The sequence below is a fragment of the Saccopteryx bilineata genome, chromosome 9 (genome assembly GCF_036850765.1).
Source record: "Saccopteryx bilineata isolate mSacBil1 chromosome 9, mSacBil1_pri_phased_curated, whole genome shotgun sequence".
Taxonomy (NCBI): Eukaryota; Metazoa; Chordata; class Mammalia; order Chiroptera; family Emballonuridae; genus Saccopteryx; species Saccopteryx bilineata.
The window spans coordinates 82,688,597-82,707,448 of NC_089498.1; the positions used below are offsets into that span (position 1 = coordinate 82,688,597).

Genomic DNA, 18,852 nt, shown 5'->3' on the forward strand with positions numbered 1-18,852 from the left:
CCGGGGGTAGGGTTGTGAGGAAGGGAGGAAGGGATGCTCCTGAAATGCATGTGGGGCCCTGACACTAGGCGCAGGGATCGTGGTCACCTGTGGACACAGTGAACTCCCTGAGAGCAAGGTGCAAGAGCGGAGTCCTTCATTCAGGTCCTGAAGGGCGACCCTAGCAGGGGGTATGTGAGTGACAGCTGGAGCAGGCCTTGCAGCCAGGTTCCAGAGAGGCTACGGTCAGCACCTTCCCTGAGGACCCTGCAGTCTGCAAGGGTGGTTCTGTGGTCCCGGTGGCAGACTCCTGGCCCCTTGGTTGGTGGGGTCAGCAGTGTATTTCTATTGCTGGTCCGCAAAACAGTTAACCACTCTGATGTATGAATTTTGTGACCGTGGTTAACTCTTTTGTGGACTGGCACGAGATTTCTGGCAGACCCTGGGTGGTTTGCGGACTGCTGGTCGAAGATCACTGGTGTTAGGATGGGCACGTCCGGAGGGGCAGAGTGTCTAGAAATCATTGTCATGTCCAGACGCCAGGGCTGGCCTTGCTGGTGAGCGGTCTCTGTCCTCTCCCTTTCTGACCTCCCCTGCGGAAAGTGTAGGAAGGAGAGACTCCAGAGACTCGGCTGGGAGATCAGCCTGCTGGGGCCGGGCTGTCCACAGGGTAGACGTCTACTTGGGGATACCTCCTGATTCCACAGCCGCTTGGACGTGGGGAGAGGAGGGAATGACTCAAGGGGCATGGAGCAACTGTGTGCTGGACTCTGGCCTGGGCTACCTAGATCTGCCTCCTGCTGGAAGAGAGTAATGCAGGCCCTGGAAACGATGACAAGCCCTACACGTCACTTCAGCTCTGCCTCAGTTTCCCTGCTGGAGCCTCGTGACTAACACCCAGCATGCTTGGCTGAGATGTCCCACCCCCAAGAGGTCCCTTGTTTTTTGGTGTCAGATGTGACCTAACTGGTGGGATGGACTACTTCACATTGCACAACTGGCCATGGACTCATTCTGACCCCAGTGGTCTCCAGAGTTGTGCCTGAGCCTAGATTCAGTCTGATCTAATGTGATATTGGAAAATGATCTGTGACATTACCTCGCCCTGTCGTCTATATCAGAGGTGTAGTGTGATGACCTGGTGGCCCACAGGCACTATCTGACCTGCACTGAATTTACTTGGGTCTCCAAAGAGTCTTTTTATTTTTAACTTTATTTACTGATTTCTATTCTATTCATTGAGAGGGAGAGGTAGGGAGAGAGAGAAAGAATAGCCGCTCCTGCATGTGCCCAGAGCAGAACTCTAACCAGCAACTTCTGCACTCTGGGAGGATACTTCGACAAACTGAGATTTGGCCAGGTCTTTTTCTTTTTTCTTTTCCTTTTTTTCTTGATTAATTTTAGAAAGTCTGAGAGAGGAAGGGAGAGAGACAGTAGGGGGAAGGAGCCGTTCATTTATCATTCCACTCAGTTGTGGATCCATTAGTTGCCTCCCCAGTGTGCCCTGACAGGGGATTGAACCCACAACCTTGGTGTTTTGGGATGACGCTGCAACATTTCTTATTGACAAAAATGTTTATGTGGGCACAGACAGAAGTCAGTCCCAAGCCTCCTGAAATCAGGGCTGAACAGTTGCGTTGCTAAATTTTCTCTAAAACCCTTGCTACTCAAAGTGGTCTGCAGGTCAGTAGTGGTTAATATCACTGGTCAGGCTGGGAGACAAGCTGGATCTTGGACCTGCTCCACACTCTCTGAATCAGAATCTGCCTCAGAGATCCACCTCATGGTCAAGTTGGAGAAATGCAGGATGACTCACTGGCAGTTTACCTTCCAGTAAAACTATGCTCTCACTTAATGCATTAACAATAGTTGACAGAGTTGCTTTGCCTAGAACGGGGTTGGGAACCTATGGCTTGCAAGCCAGATGTGGCTCTTTTGAAGGCTGCATCTGGCTCGCAGACAAATCTTTAATAAAAAAAATAATGTTAAAAATATAAAACGTTCTCATGTATTACAATCCATTCATTTCCTACCGCTCATGTTCATGGTTGCAGCCAATCACAGCTGTACTCCGGGACAACACCAAATTTTTTTTTTTTTTTGTATTTTTCTGAAGCTGGAAATGGGGAGACACAGTCAGACAGACTCCTGCATGCGCCCGACTGGATCCACCCAGCACGCCCACCAGGGGGCGACGCTCTGCCCCTCCGAGGCGTCGCTCTGTCGCGACCAGAGCCACTCCAGCACCTGGGGCAGAGGCCAAGGAGCCATCCCCAGTGCCCGGGCCATCTTTGCTCCAATGGAGCCTCGCTGCGGGAGGGGGAGAGAGAGACAGAGAGGAAGGAGAGGGGGAGAAGCAGATGGGCGCCTCCCCTGTGTGCCCTGGCCGGGAATCGAACCCGGGACGTCTGCACACCAGGCCAACGCTCTACCACTGAGCCAACCCGCCAGGGAAACACCAAATTTTTATTGGATAATGCCTAACGTACACGGGTCATTATATGGCTCTCATGAAATTACATTTTAAAATATGTGGCGTTCATGACTCTCTCAGCCAAAAAGGTTCCTGACCCCTGGCCTAGAAGATTTCCCTTAAATTGACCATTCCATTTTTATCCCAGCTACCATGCAAAATCATCCATACTCTTTTTAATGATAAAACTAAGTCCTGGAAGGTGACCAACTTGCCTAAATTCCTGTGGTTCCGCCCAGAGTAAACCCCACAATCGTCTCAGTGAGTAGTGTAATGTTTTGAGTACAAATAGTATGATTAAAGCTATCATTAGTGTGCATGGTGATTTTAGGTAATTATATTATGCTTTATATGCTCACATGTATTGAAGAAAAATGTAATGATCCAAGACTGGCTTTCTGTAGTTATTTTTGCTTAGGAAGACTTTTTAGAAACTCAGTTCACGTGCAGTACAGACATGTCTTAAGTTGCGAGTGATGGTGGTTCCCATGTGCTTGTTTAGGAAACACTTCCCTACTTTCTATTATAGATGGCTTTCCTGTCTTTCATTATATATAGCTAAGTCAGGATTTCAACCATAGTGGCAATTTTTACTGATATCTATTACTAGGAACATCCCATGCATGCAGAACAAAGGAAAGGTAGAAGTTCTTTCATGACTATGTCCCTGAACAGTATTAGTTATATGTCATTGATGTTGTCCTAATCCAACTTTATGACTTACTGCAAGCAGAAATGAGGCAATCAGTATACTCAATTTTTAGGAAAGCTTAGGAACCATCTTAAAGTGTTAGTTTAGAGATTGTAAATATAGTATTTTGAATAGGATTTTCACATGTTCACTGTGGAATTAGAATATAGACCTCTTGCCTGACCTGTGGTGGCACAGTGGATAAAGCGTCGACCTGGAAATGCTGAGGTCACTGGTTCAAAACTCTGGGCTTGCCTGCTCAAGGCACATATGGGAGTTGATACTTCCAGCTCCTCCCCACCTTCTCTCTCTGTCTCTCTCTCCTCTCTCTCTCCCTCTCTGTCTCTCTCTCTCCCTTTCTCTCTCCTCTCTAAAATGAATAAATAAAATTAAAAAAAAAAAAAGGCCCTGGCCGGTTGGCTCAGCGGTGGAGCGTTGGCCTGGCGTGCGGGGCACCCGGGTTCGATTCCTGGCCAGGGCACATAGGAGAAGCGCCCATTTGCTTCTCCACCTCCCCTCCTCCTTCCTCTCTGTCTCTCTCTTCCCCTCCCGCAACCAAGGCTCCATTGGAGCAAAGATGGCCCGGGCGCTGGGGATGGCTCCTTGGCGTCTGCCCCAGGCGCTAGAGTGGCTCTGGTTGGCAGAGCGACACCTCAGAGGGGCAGAGCATCGCCCCCTGGTGGGCGTGCCGGGTGGATCCCGGTCGGGCGCATGCGGGAGTCTGACTGTCTCTCCCCGTTTCCAGCTTCAGAAAAATACACACACACACACACACAAAAAAGAATATAGACCTCTTCTTCATAAAGAGAAATGTGAAATAACTATAGACTCTCATTGTCCAACCTTGATGAACAGGGAACTGTAATTTCTAGTTTGATGGGGAAAAGTGACCGTGCAGAAAGAAGGGCCTCACAGACTTCAGATATATTACTCAGCTGCTCCCCTGGCGTGTGTGTGTGTGTCTGTGTGTGTGTGTGTAATATATAGATACATTATTTGGTCATCGTTGATGACAGAGGGATAAATAACACAACCCAGGCTGCTAAACTAAGAGGTTGAATTAACAAGGCACCATTAATATTATTGTTATGAATTCCCTTGGACAGGGCCATACTTTTTAAAATCTGAGTGGGATAGCCATTATATTAACTGTAAACTATTTTACCTTACCAAAAAGCAACCCCTAATAAGAGGAGACCAGAGAGAGAGACTCAGATTTGTAGATACTGATCTCCACCAGAAACAATGCTCTTTCAGGCCTGTGTTCTTACATGGGGCCTTATTTTAGGGACTGGACCAATTTCCCATAAATGTTTGCTTAGAACACACAGCACGCCCTCCTGCAGCAAACTACCCCAGGTGCTGTGGACGCTGGTGCACCCCAGCAGTTTATAAAACATGCTACACCAGACTATTTATCAGGGGTACTGACTACTTTTCTCTTGAACAGCCAAATAAAAATTAAAGACATTAGCCAACACAACAGCCATATAGTGTGAAGGAATAAAAGTGATACCTACTTTGACAGATCAGCAAAAAATATGTTTGGTGTGGCACAGAATCTTAATTATTAGTTTTTGTGCCATGAGTTGAAAAATGTTGAAAATTGGTGTTCTACTGCCCGATCAGGTGGTGGCGTGTGGCTAGAGCGTTGGACTGGGATGCAGAGGACCTGAGACCCTGAGGTCGCCAGCTTGAGCGCGGGCTCATCTAGTTTGAGCAAAGGGTTACTCAGACTGCTGAAGGCCACGGTCAAGGCACATATGAGAGAGCAATCAATGAACAACTAAGGTGTTGCCACGAGAAACTGATGATTGATGCTTTTCATCTCTCTCCATTCCTGTCTGTCTGTCCCTATTTATCCCCCGCCCCCCGTCTCTGTAAAAAAAAAAAAGAAAATTGGTGCTCTACTAAATCACACAAGGAAAATAAGGCATGTTCCCTAGGGAACAAGGAGGTGGACGTTCATGGCCCCTAGTGGTGACAAGTCATTCCACCAGGGTAAGGGGACAGTCACAAACTGTCCTGTCTCAACCGGCCAATAGTACTAAGGAATGACGAGGTGAACGGGAGGCAGAGGTGGTAACACACCGGGTGACCCACACACGAGCGTTTCAGATCAGGAATGACTGTACTGGGATAAGTCAGGCTGAGGGGGGACATCTACAGAGTGGAGAAAGGAACCAAGAGCAGAGTGGAAAAAGGACACAGGCATCCAGTCGGGGGAACCGAGAAAGGTGGTCCTACCAGTCAGACAGTCGTCTGCTTCTGAGCCAAGAGCACACTAATGGGTTCTGCCTTCTTCACATCAATATCGGAATGACACTAGGACATGAAATCCACGTTCCCGTCCCTTGCTCCATAAACACTGATAGAACAGCTGCATGCAAGGCAAGGGGGCAGGTGCCACAGGAAAAAGAAAGCTGTCGGAGATGTGGTCCTGGCTTGAAGGAGTGATCGAGCGGTGGCCATCAGACCCCGCACCATGCAGGGCTCTGTGTCCACGGGCCATGTGGAGGGAAGGCTCGCTGACTGGCAGGATCAGGGACGGCATTCTCCAATTCTCTCCTCTGTGTCAGCATGTCCTTCGTGCCTTTATGAAACTGCTCAGCCTGCCCCGTTCCCGGCCCTTGCTGATCTTCCTTGTCTCGCCTGGTGGTGTGAGAAATGGAAGCTCGAGAGAAGTTCTTGCCCCACTGGTGCTAACAGATGAGTGTGGGACTGATGTGTTGTGGGCGTGTGACTCCACCCTGTTCAGTTCAGAAAGGTGGAAAAGATTTTGGGAAAGAGAGCTAAGATGGTGGTGGTATGGGTAATGTTGTTAGTCACAGCGTGGGCACAAAGGTTTACCAACAAGTGCCTCACTTTGGTGGCGCAGTGGATCAAGCATTGACCTGGAACGCTGAGGTCGCTGGTTTGAAACCCTGGGCTTGCCCGATCAAGGCACATATGGGAGTTGATGCTTTCTGCTCCTCCCTTCTTCTCTTTCTCCTCTCTCTAAAATGAATAAATAAAATCTAAAAGATAAACGAAAAGCCAAATACACAAACAAAAAAGATAAATCAACAAGCAATTTTATTTCGTGGCTTAACCCACATGATAGGGACAGAACACCAATGCAGCCAAGGACTTCAAGAGGAGGCTGGAAGCCCTTTGCTAAACATGTTGGTCTGCAGAATAGGAAATCTAAAATCTTCTCCTATTGTCGGCTCAAGCTCCACCAGAGCCTATGAAATAATGAATCACAAAAGGGCCTAAACTCATAGAAAATAGAAAGATGGAGTAAACACAGCACCCACAAATAAGGTGAGGTTGGAATCAAACTGTAGAGAAAGCTTTCAGATTCTTCTTCAAGTTTGTTTCTGGTGTTTTGGTCTGAAAGCAATCAAGATGGAGAGGGAGGCTATCCCAAAGAGGAAAGTCTGCAGGAACCAGAGTAGCTGAGCCCGACCACTCGTGATGCCTTTAGACCTACAAAAAAGAGAAAACTTTAACCATCAGAATGTTAATGTTAAGGTTTCATAGAGGTATTTTATGTTTAAAAAAATGTATTCCTTCTATGTACTTTGATTGGGTTTATTTTGCCATTACCTCCAGCTGCTTAACTTGAATGGTTCGTTCATTTATTTTCATTTTTCTTGTGCATTTAGGATGGTACTCCTCTCTTAGAAACAGTCTGGCTACTGCCTAGAGCACTGTATTATGAAACTGTTTCTCAGATGATTTTGATGAGTGGTTCAGGTTAAACAGAACTGGTATCCTTCAGAGCAAGTTTTTCTTTTTCATTTAATAATGTTGAGAGAGAATAAGCAGGAAGCAGTAGTTGTTTCCCACATGTGCCTGAGCAGCCAGCCCAGGGTTTCAAACCTGCAACCTCAGCATTCCAGGCCGACACTTTATCCACTGCGCCACCACAGGCCAGGCTGTGTATAACTTTTAACTCCCCCCAAACTTACCCACAGTTGGCCCTTAGTATTTTCAGGGGATTGGTTCAAGGACGCCCTGGAGGTAGAGAAATCAGAGGACGCTCAAGTTCCTCACCTAAGATCGTGTACAACAATACAAACACTTGGCCCTCCACATCTGCTAATTCTCAAACTCAAACTGAAGATACTATTTTCAATCAGCATTTGGTTAAATCCACAGAAATGAAACCCATGGATATAGCGGGTTGACTGTATTTAGTGAAAAAACAAAACAAAACCCTGTGTTCGTTAAGGGTTAAGTGTAATTTCTCACATAAATTAAAGGCGAAAAATCATAAGAACATCTTAAATTCAGAAGAAGCATCTGAAAAATCTCAACACCCATTCGTAATCTAAGTTCTCAGCAAACCTATAAATAGAACTTCTTTACTCTGGTAGAGGAGATCCACACAACTCTAGAAAAGACACAATAGAAAATGTTCACAGGTTTCCCTTTCATCAGGAACAAGGCCAGCATGCTCGCTATCACCACTCCTAATCAGCACTGAATTGGAGGTACTAGCCAGTGCAATAAGAAAAGAAACATATTAAAAAGTGCAAAATTGAAAGGAAGAAATGAAACTGCCTATATTTGGTAGAGCGTTGGCCTGGCGTGCGGGAGTCCCAGGTTCAATTCCTGGCCAGGGCACATTGGAGAAGTGCCCATCTGCTTCTCCACCCCTCCCCCTGCTCCTTCCTCTCTGTCTCTCTCTTCCCCTCCTGCAACCAAGGCTCCATTGGAGCAAAGTTGGCCCGGGTGCTGAGGATGGCTCTGTGGCCTCTGCCTCAGGAGCTAGGATGGCTCTGGTTGTGGCAGAGCAACGCCCCAGATGGGCAGAGCATTGCCTCCTGGTGGGCATGCCAGGTGGATCCTGGTCGGGCGCATGCGGGAGTCTGTCTGACTGCCTCCCTGTTTCCAACTTCAGAAAAATACCAAAAAAAACTTAAAAAAAAAGGGCTAGAATGTGTGAGAGATTCATGTTTATGCAGTGCCACTTACAGTAGTAAAAATATGACTTAAAATTCCAGCAGAAAGGAAAATTTTAAATATATAATTATATTCATATAATAGAATAACATGACCTAATAAAATGAGGCAAACTTATAGATAAATACATGGAGAAAAAGGCGTCTCTGACAATGAAAAAATGTTCTAGAAGAGTTTATACATGTATGTATATTCATTATGGGGCTATAAAGTCAAACATGTAGTCCAATCTTATCTGTGGTTAAAAGGAAATCCTTTTTATGGTGGGGTGGTGGGATTTCAGAAGATACAAATGTACCACGTGTCTTCATGTATTGATTCATTCACTTAAATTTATTCATTCACTCATAATTCAAAAGGAAAATTTATTCCGTTTTATATATTACAGCATGTTAGACCATAAAGAAATGATTTCAGAAAAAAATAAAAACCTCTCCCTCCACCACTCTAAGAACTGGATATGGGATGTTCATGAGACGTTTGGTTTTCATTAGAGGCTCCAAACCAAGAGTACACGAGGTGTCAAGTACTCCAACACTGGAAGGTGAGGGCTGGACCACACATCTCCAAGCTAAGATTTCACCGGGAGGCTGCAGAGGGCAACGCAAAGAGGTACTAGTGTTGCAGCATTTCCTACTGCAAGTCAACCCCAAGAACAGTTTCAACAGAGCCACCTGGAGAACATGACACAATGGAATTTGGGGGATGGGATTTACATCTGATTCAAAAGCTGAAAGACTGGTCGGCTTGCCTAATGGGTAAGAGTTTGTACTGAGAACTGACACACTTGCGGAGTTATCCACTGGCAGGACAAAGAAGCTGTCACTGTAGCCATACAGATCTTGTGCAAGGACACTGGAGGTGGGTGGGCTTAAAGGACACCCCAGCCTTGTGGCCTAAATGAATGACAGAAGAGATCCCCACACAGTGGACTTTCCTCCAATCACAGATCCTGAGGGGAACTGCAAGTGATATGCTGGAGGCTTTGTCTGAAGGGACCCTTAGAGGAAATGTGGAAGAGAGAGTGACAGGAGGTTTCCAAAACCCACCAGGGTCCCTTGGGAGAGAAGAGCCAACACTGGGAATGCAACTTCCATAGCACCCAGAAGGCTGATCACAAGGGAGACTGTACTCTGTTGCCCCTATCCACCACTACCACTCCAGGGGCCACAGAGCTGCTAGTGAATAGGGGAAATGGTGGAAGAGAAGACTACAAATACACCCTCTTTCCTACAATGGGCCCCTGAGCCTCATCTAAATGAGGGCAGACATTCTGAAATTGATGCAAGTTTATAGTTCTAATAAATAGAATGGCCGAGACTAGGTCATACCACAATGAAAACCTATGGAAGTCCTCAGATTTCATCCTGGCTAGGGTGGCAGACAGACAACGATCGACAGGGTCAGTTTATTTGGAGAGGGTGGGAAAGAATAAAGCGCTTGCCGGTCCTCTCCTGGGACGTCTCCTGTGTTCAATCGCTTAGAAGGTAAGAGTACCATAGCCTACTTGAAGCACTCAGCAGTGTCTGGCATAGTTTGTCCTCAAGGAATATTAATTATTTTTATTATTAAAACACTGTAGTAATAAGGTACCATCTTTTCCACTTTGAGAAACAACACTGCAATAATAGAGGGAGATAATTAATCGTCACTGGAAAAGAATCAAGTGCAGAGCAGCAGGCATCACTACCACCATCCTCCATCCCACCATGCTTTCTGGATATGCCACGTGAGTGCAAACCTAAGGAGCAGCTTTTCTAGTCCTCTCACACACTATTCACCCGCACTGGCACTTGCTGAGTGGCGTTCAGTCAAGGCGCTTTAACTCTCACTGCATCCCAGAATTATCAGTGGAGCTTGTAAAAATAACACATTCCCTTGTCTGAAGCAAGGCCGACCAGACCAGGATCTTGGGGGTCTAGGCGACTCAGTTGTGAAAGTAGGATAGAGAATCCTCACCCTGGTCAGTAACTAAGCTCTTTTTCAAATTTAGAAAGCAGCCTCCTTCCAAATCTTTTGTTTTCATTGGGGCTATACAGAAAACTCTTTTAAAAAATAAGAGAAATCACCTGACCAGGAGGTGGCAAAGTAGATAGAGTTGGACTGGGATGTGGGAGACTGAGGTTCGAAGCGCAGAGGTCACCAGCATGAGCCTGGGCTCATCTGGCTTGAGCGCGGGTAGCTGGCTTGAGCGTGGGATAATTGACCCCAAGGTAGGTGGCTTGAGCCCAAAGGTCGCTGGCTTGAAGTCCAAGTTCGGTGGCTTGAGTAATGGGTCACTTGCTCTGCTATTGGCCTCCATTCAAGGCACATATGACAAAGCAATCAATGAACAACTAACGGTACCGCAACGAAAAACTGATGCTTTTCATCTCTCTCCCTTTTGTTTGTCTGTCCCTGTCCCTCTTTCTGAATCTCTCTCTGTCACAGTAAAAAAAAAAAAGAAAAAGAAAAGTCATGTAAATTAAGTAACTAAATAACTGATTAGCTAACAGAAAGGAAATGAATTCATTCATTAACTACTGGGTACTCCCTCTGGGGTAGGCACAGTATTACTGTAGGTGTGGGGATGAAACACTACCCTGGGAACGCTATCAGTGTACAAGTAAAATGAATTATTTACATGTGGCTACTCTCAAATTACGTTAGCTATCAAGAGAAAAGCGACAAATAAATTAAAAACACTTACTTGCACAATGCCATGGCATACAAGGACTCTCCCACGTGAATCAGCCAGGCAAGCCAATATCTGAAACAAGAGTCAGCCTAGTTTAAGGTGATGGTTATCAGCTGATGACATCTACACAGAAACTGCACAAGGAAAGGTGCTTTGATGTGACCCAGCACCAATCTTAGATACTGAAGGGCAACGGCAGGCCTCCGGTGTACAGCGAGCCCGGAACTGCAGTGTCCACAGCCCGTCCTGCAGCTCTCCTTACCCATTGTGCAGGAGGGTGTGATGATGGTCCACCAAGTACTGACTGAACGAGCCCAGGGGCCCTAGGTTCTCATAAGGAACACTCTGAGGCCAGAAGACAACCCACTGAAAGAGAACCGAAGACACAGAACACCTGTTAGGACACTTAATCAGCCAATGTCTAATTTTGAGAGAGGTTATGCAATAATATTGATTCTACCAGAACAAGAACAGGTCACAGAAACTCTGAACTATGTCATCTCAGGTTCCACTCTAGACTTCGATTTTCTAAAAACTATTCTAGTGGGAGAGTTATGCTGAGGAAACTGTGTGGTTGTCAGACTCAGTGCCCAGGTTGGATGACTTCTGTTATTAGTTAACTCCACCAGAACATTATTTTATATAGGTTGTTAACCAATTTTAAGAGTTGATACGGCCCTGGCTAGCTTCTTCCCTGCAGGAACGGTGGGTTGAGCCAAACCCCCATTTAGTTCACAATCCCTTTCGCTTGTTTCACTTCTACCTCTAAAACCAGGACTAACCCCTGCACAGGATGGGAAAATAAGTGAGATCAGGCTTGTCAAGTGCTAACAGCAACTACTCAATCACTCAAGGTTTTTATAATCTTACCAATTTTCCCTCCGTCTTTGTGTAACCTCTATTAGCCTAGGCTTTGCAAAATAATTAAATCCCATAGGTCCAAAGTTTATTGACTCATTCAGATTTCAGTCAAGAGCAATTCTACTTCTAGCATTACGCTGTTACATACTTGGAATGTAAATAAAGCATAAAACACCATTAAAACACCATTCCATCTTCCCAAACCAAGGACAATGGAACGGGCAGCTCCCCAATACCCCAATTTGAAGCCACCAAAGTTTATCTCAACTATATTCTAACTAATCAGAGATGCAGAATCATCGAACAGAAACACACCTTTGAAGTTCTTCAGTCCAGCACCTCCATGTTAGATATGGAGTAATAGGACAAAGGTGGTCAGGTTTCACAGTAACTAACACACTTCTAATCCCCAATCTCCAGGATGTACTGGGCAATATCCAAAGTTTGCCTTCATGCAAAATCATTTCAACTCAGTCCCGAACCTAGTTTCCCAGTTCTCCCGTTATCTTTCAAACGAACACTGCCTGACAAAATCGCCCCTCCTGTCATCGGTGAGCCCTGCCTTCTTGCTTCCACATCTGTGCCTTAACACCTATATGCTCTCCATCCCCTTTTACCAACTAAATCCTACCCATTCTCTACGTTTGTCTCCGTTTGGAAGCCGTGTCCTGACGTGGCGGGCCTACAGCACCCTGTAAACGTGACTCCCTGGGCGAGCTCTGAGACTCGGTGAAACCGTCTGACCGCGGCGCGGAGAGGACGCACAGGCAGGAACACTCTGGGGCCGAACGAGACCGACCAGCCCACCGAACTTCCGCTTACTCCAGTAACCTAGGCAGCCCACAGTCCCCAGCGCCAGAGCTCGGGACAGGGCCCCTTGCACTGCCAGGGCCTGGCCGGCCAAGACCAGCTGCCCCGCCCCTTCGGCCGCCTCACCGCGAAATAGACCAGCCCAAGCAGTGTGACCAGCGAGGGAAGGGGTCTGGCTGTGCGGAAGTAGGCGGTGGTAGCCTTGCCGGCCTCCGACTTCCCTGCCACCATCCTGAGACAGGTAGAACTGAGCCGTTGGGTGAGGAGCCCTCCCCGCCCCCACCCTACCCCGGGAAAGCCTGAGTAGCCGGTTCCTCAGGCCTTCAGCACCGGCGGAAGGAGCGGGCTGACCAGTGCGCCTGCGTCTGTTCCGGCATCTGGTCTCTCCCTCGGCTCCGAGTGCGCGATTGCGCCTGCGCGAGGGGTCCTCAAGCAGGCGCGGATCCTGCGGTGAGTGGAGCGCTCGCTCCCCTCCCTGCCTTTACCGTGTAGTAGCCAAAGGAGAGGGTGATGACGGTGAGCCAGAACAGACTGCCCCTCTGGAAGTAAGCCTCATCGTCTGCGGCCGCCGCCATCGCTGCAGCGCATCCCTGGATCGCGCAGCCGGGCACCGCTAGGCGCGGAGACGGAGGCCGGGCCTGGGGCGGGGCCTCGCGAGCGCTCCTCCCTGCTTCCATCCGCGCCGGGCAAGCAGAGCGTCTGCGTGGTGGGAAAGTCCTAGGGCGGCTTTGCGGGATTCTGGCCTAGTGGTCTGGACATCCGTCCTGCAGGGGAGTCTCCTTTCTGAGTGTCCTTTCCTGCGTTTGAGATAAGGTGTTAGAAATAGGCGGTGCTTCACGTACAAGTTGAACAACCACGGGGTCTGATTTTTGAACTTAAGCTGGCTGTGCTCTGTGAGAAGGCATGCTCTTCCTTTTCATTAGCTGCGTGCTGCCTGGAACCATAGGGCATAGCAATTATGAACGGGGCTGGGCAGTAGACCGCCTGGGTTTAAGCCCTGGCTCTCGACTAACTTTTTGCTAAGCTTAGACTAGTTACCTAACCTGTCTGTGCCTTAATTTCTCTCGTAACCCATCCTTTCCATGTGTGACAGGAATGGCTAAATTCTCTCGCTTTTTTTTTCATTGAGTGTGAGGAGGGGGGCACAGAGACAGGGTCCGCCCCGCATGCTCACCAGGAGGCGATGTCTGCCCATTAGGGGCTTTGCTGTGTTGCTTGGCAAGAGAGCTCTTTTAGTGTCTGAGGTGGAGCCCTTTGAGCCATCCTCAGTGCCTGAAGCCAACTTGCTCCAATTGAGTCATGGCTGTGGGAGGGCGCGCGCGCGCGCGCGCGCACACACACACACACACACACACACACACACAGGATGGGGGAGGGATGAAGAAGCAAATGGGCATTTCTGTGTGCCTTGATGGGAATTGAACCCAGGATATCTGCATGCTGGGCGGATGCTCTACCACTGAGCCAACTGCCCAGGGCCACGAGTGGCTAAATTCTTTACCTCCAGGTATCCTGTATTGCTCTCCCCTCTGGGTTGGTAGAAAAATCTCTCACCCATTATGTTTTATCTCTGCCCTCTAGATGGATTAATGACCTAAACATTGAAAATACAGAAATATGGAGAAGAGTTTAACAGTTTTTGAGAAAGGGAAAAGAAACTTCTTAGCAGGTTATTTAAATTAAAAGCCATAGATGGAAATATTAAAAAGTAATTTTAACTTTTATTTATAGATTGATGTTAGAGAGAGGAAAGCAGAGAAAGAGAGAGAGAGAGAAACATCAGTTTGTTGTTCCTCTTATTTATGCATTCATTAGTTGATTCTTGCATGTGTTCTGACCCTGGAAGGATCCTGGAACCTTGGTGTATGGTGCGGATGCTCTACACTAGTGAGCTATTGGGCTAGGGCAGGATTGAAAATTTAACTGCATCTAAATTTAAATATTCTTGTGAAAGGCCTCATAATGTTGAAAGACCTAGAAGAAGGAATTCTTCACTATACTACATGAGTGAAGTATATGAATTGGACATCTGTAAAAGAGAAAACATGAATGGCCAAGAAACTTGAAATAATGTTCAACCTTAAGGCAATTTGTTATGTGCAAAATAAAGCAAAAGTAAGATTTTATTTTCTCCTATACAGTTGTCCTATAAGGTATCAAGACACACTATGAAAAAATATATTAAAGCATTTGGTATTGGGCACACAAATCAAATAAGTGGATGGAAAATGACACTCCTGAGATAGATCTGACATATACCCAAGCATTTATTTTTATGATAAAGCTAACATTTCAAATTAAGGAGGAAAGAATGAACTATACACTAGATTATTTTCAGATGATTGGTTTTCTATTTGGGAAAACTTTTAAATTCTAACCTCAACCCAACGGAAAAGTAATGCAGTATCATGAGGTACAGAGATAAGAGTCCCTCCAGGAGAGTCCTGATGTAGTTGGACGTGTGCTGGTACAGCAGAAACCCCCACATTTTCCCAGGAACATGGAAGGGGTGAAGTGATGTAAACACTGTTATGGAAATAGGGATAGCATTGTGTGTCCAGAGAATTAGGAGCAATTTATCATTGCAAGAAGGAACAATGTGAAATTGAATGAAGGAAGGTGAGGCTGAAAAGGCAGGTAGAAGATTCTGGTTATTAATGGCACTAGATGGAAAATAAGCCAAGCCGAGTCAGTGACGAGTTTTTTGTTCTGTTTTGTTTTGTTTTGTGGATTGAAATTGGTGTACATTGGATGGAGTTAAAATTGGAAGCAGGGAAGATGAAAGGTTGATAAAGTAGAACAATGAAAATGGAGAAAAGGTTATGTTATTCATTTAATATTCAAAAAGTCTTTTCATTGCCTGACCAGGTGGTGACACAGTGGATAGAGCATCGGTCTGGGATGCAGAGGACCAAGGTTCAAAACCCCAAGGTCGCTGGCTTGAACAGAGGCTGATTTGGCTTGAATGCAGGCTCACAGCTTGAGCACAGAGCACAGGTTCACTGGCTTGAGCATGAGATCATAGACATGACTCCATGGTCGCTGGCTTGGGCTAAAGGATCTCTGGCTTAAAACCCAAGCTTGCTGGCTTGAGTAAGGGGTCACTTGCTGTGCTGTAACACCCCCCCCCCTTACTTCCTTGGTCAAGGCACATATAAGAAAGCAATCAATGAGCAACTAAGGAGCTACAATAAAGAGTTGATGCTTCTCATCTCTCTCCCTTCCTGTCTGTCTGTCCCTATCTCTGTCTCTGTCACAAAGAAAAAAATGTTTTTCCGAGGACCCTTATAGTGTCAGGCACACTGCTAAGCTTTGGAGAGACAACCGTGAACAAGACAAGTGCAGTCCAGACGTCAGGTTGGGCACAGTGTAGTTCTGATGACACGGAAATCAATAGGGATTTACTTGGGAGAGCAGAAGTTAATGTGTTAATACACTGACCACATTGACCTTAAAGTCAGAGACCCTGCGTCCAGAAGTTACAGAGTATTACATTAACAGGCAAAGGAAGGGGGGCTGAGCTAATCTGGTAGCATTTGGTGAAACCAGTGTGGGCTTGTCTTGCCTAAGTATTTCCAAATTCAAATAATGATGATTGATGATGATGGTGATGATTAGGTTTTGTGTAGGAATTTGCCCTGTGGAACACTCATTTCTCTTTAACACAGAGGTTAGTAAAAGTAGGTTTACAGTTTATTCTTTGTAAAACCTGTAGCCATAGCCACCATCACAGCCACCAGGCCTGTGCAGGTTCACATTTGATTCAGACAGATGGTAATGAAACAATGGAGCCAAGAACTAGTGGGCCATCACCTTTAATCCTAGCTCTCACCTGGTGGGCAAGAAATACACACAATGGGAAAACACTTCCCTTTCCATTCATGGTTCCAAAAGCCACTGACTCATCCGAGTTTCCTAGAATCAAAGATTTCTACTTCACCAGCCTTATTCAACTCTGTTCCCCATCTCCCTCTCTCTGCACAAACTCTGCACAAACTGGCTTCTCCTTTAGCACTCTGCCATCTTGGCTGCTTGTTCTCAGCAATGCTAATTTCAGGAACTGAGAGAGCACAAGCCCCTGGTCTGCCCCATTTTATGGTGTATAAATCAAAACCTTTAGCCAATATACAAATAAGGAAGTCTCTGATACAAAGTCACTTATCTGAGGCATAAATGGGATTCCTCATAAGAGTGCACTACCCCACATCATGCAACAGTCAAGGGTGTGGGGAAAGCTTAGTTTTGAAAAGTTCTTAGTATTAAAAGGGCTGGAAAGGCTTAGTCTTAAAACTAAGCCTTAGGGTATAATAACTTTGGTGGCTTACACCCAATGCAAACTATATAAGTGAGCAAACATATATATCGTATTTACAAACTTATTTGACCAATATTTCATCCCTTTTCTTCACTTCACAATCTAAAGCACAGGTATTCCTGCACAAGGAAATTAGGCACATTACACAAATTACAACACTACAAATTTCAGTTTCAACAATTACAAAGGTACATTTTATCAGTCTCTGAGTGCTTTGCCAAAAGCGCAAAATGTCCTCGGACTTCTTTCTAGCCACATGAAAAGCTTACTGGGGTGGGGGTAGGGCCTCCAGCAAAGCTGCCCCCTGTCCCCATTAGGGTATTTCACATTGTCCAAAATCTGTAAGTCCATCCAGCAAAGGAGCCAGTGCCCACTCTGGTCATAGTCCAGGAATAGTCAAAAGCACATGGGGCCTCAGCCATCCCCCTCATCCCTGCCATCCTGGCAGGTCTTACACTGTCCCAAGAAGGAGCATGTGGCAATGGCAGTCAGCATTTCCATCTCTGCTCCAGAGAGCATGATGGCATCCACCCCTATGTCCCAAAATTGCAGACCTATCAGGGGTGTAGTAGGTAATCCTTGCTGCTGGGCTCTCACCTTCTGGAGACTGCAGATTGCAACTCCAGCCCATTCTCCTCATCCTTCGAAAAGGAACTGAAAACATCAGCTCTCATTGTTGGGCTTGACCCCTGGGCACTGCTGCCTTCTGCTCCATGGGCCTTGCAGCCCCAGCCCCAGCCCCAGCTTCAGCCCAAGGCTCCTGCTGCTGCTGGCTCTCCACAACATCCAGGGCAATCTGCAACTCATGAACCTGTGATTCCTTCTCCAGTGGCTGCTCCATTTCTAGGCAAATCTCGCGAACCTAGTCGGCCTCTCTGGTGCTTGCTCCAGCTCCAGGGTTGGCATCTCTTTCTCCCATGTTTGCTCCAGCTTCTTCCACTGCTCGGTTTGCAGGTCCCTGGCAGCCTCTTCCACAGAGCTCTCAGTTTCCTCACGCATGGCTGTAAAAGTCAGCCAGCCTATGGCCCCGAAAAGGACAGACATGGGGAACCATAACAGCAGCCAGTCCTGTGCTCCACAGCTCAAAGGTGGTGGTGGCTCCATACCGAATTGATCTAAATCCTGCCAACTATGCCAAATGTAAAGCCAGTAGCCACAGCCACCATCACAGCCGCCTGTCCCATGCAGGTTCACATTTGATTCGGACAGATGGTAATGAAACAATGGAGCCAAGAACTGGTGGGCCATTACATTTAATCCTAGCTTGCACTTGGGGGTGGGGGGGTGAGAAATACACACAATGGGGAAACACTTCCCTTTTCATTCAGGGCTCCCAAAGCCACTGACATATCCGAGTTTCCTAGAATCAAAGACTCACCAGACTTATTCACCTCTGTTCCTTTTTTTTTTTTTTTAATTTGGTGGTCCATTCTGTTTATTGGTGTCTTACCAAGACAGGCAAGCCACAAGAGAAGCTGAGGGAAAAGAAGAAAACCTGCTTTTTCTATGGAGGGCATGGGATCAGGGAGACCTCTGCAATCCTGATAGCAGGAACCGAGAGAGAAAGCCCCCGTCTGTCTCATTTATAGTGTAGAAATCAAAACCTTTAAGCCAATATACAAATAAGAACGTCTCTGATACAAAGTCACTTATCTGAGGCATAAATGGGATTTCTCATAAGAGTGCACCACGCCACATCATGCAATCAGTCAAGGGTGTGGGGGAAAGCTTAATTTTGAAAAGGTCTTAGTATTAAAAGGGCTGGAAAGGCTTAGTCTTAAAACTAAGCCTTAGGCTATAATAGTTTGCCAGCTGTATGGCCAGGGGCTGACATTGTGGCCATTCACATGCAAGTTCTCATTGAATTCAGGCAGATGGTAAGGAAATAGCGGAGTTGGAGGATAGTGGGCCATTCTGTTTATTGGTGTCTCACCAACACAGGCAAGCCACAAGAGAAGCCAAGGGAAAAGCAGAAAACCAGCTTTTCCCATAGAGGGCAAGGGATCAGGGAGGCCCCTCAATGATGATAGCAAGAACCAAGGGAGAAAACCCCTGGTCTGTCTCATTTTATAGTGTAGAAAATTAAAGTTTTT

General features: G+C 46.6%; 1 protein-coding gene across 3 annotated transcripts; it reads right to left on the minus strand.

Annotated features, from left to right (window-relative positions):
- Positions 1–6,199: 6,199 nt before the first annotated feature.
- Positions 6,200–13,245, minus strand: LOC136313086 (transmembrane protein 254-like). 3 transcript variants are annotated; one of them, XM_066243206.1, is made up of 5 exons: positions 12,930–13,245; positions 11,036–11,139; positions 10,786–10,845; positions 7,100–7,145; positions 6,456–6,614 (listed from the first exon to the last, which is right to left on the minus strand). In XM_066243206.1, the coding sequence occupies exons 1-5, from the start codon at positions 13,119–13,121 to the stop codon at positions 6,609–6,611; spliced, it is 408 nt and encodes a 135-aa protein (XP_066099303.1). In that variant the 5' UTR covers positions 13,122–13,245; the 3' UTR covers positions 6,456–6,608. The 3 variants fall into 3 exon arrangements, with proteins under 3 accessions (XP_066099302.1, XP_066099304.1, XP_066099303.1); XM_066243205.1 differs by lacking the exon at positions 7,100–7,145 and having other exon boundaries at positions 6,200–6,614; positions 12,930–13,136; XM_066243207.1 differs by lacking the exons at positions 7,100–7,145; positions 12,930–13,245 and adding an exon at positions 12,571–12,721 and having other exon boundaries at positions 6,200–6,614.
- Between the last annotated feature and the right edge of the window lie 5,607 nt (positions 13,246–18,852).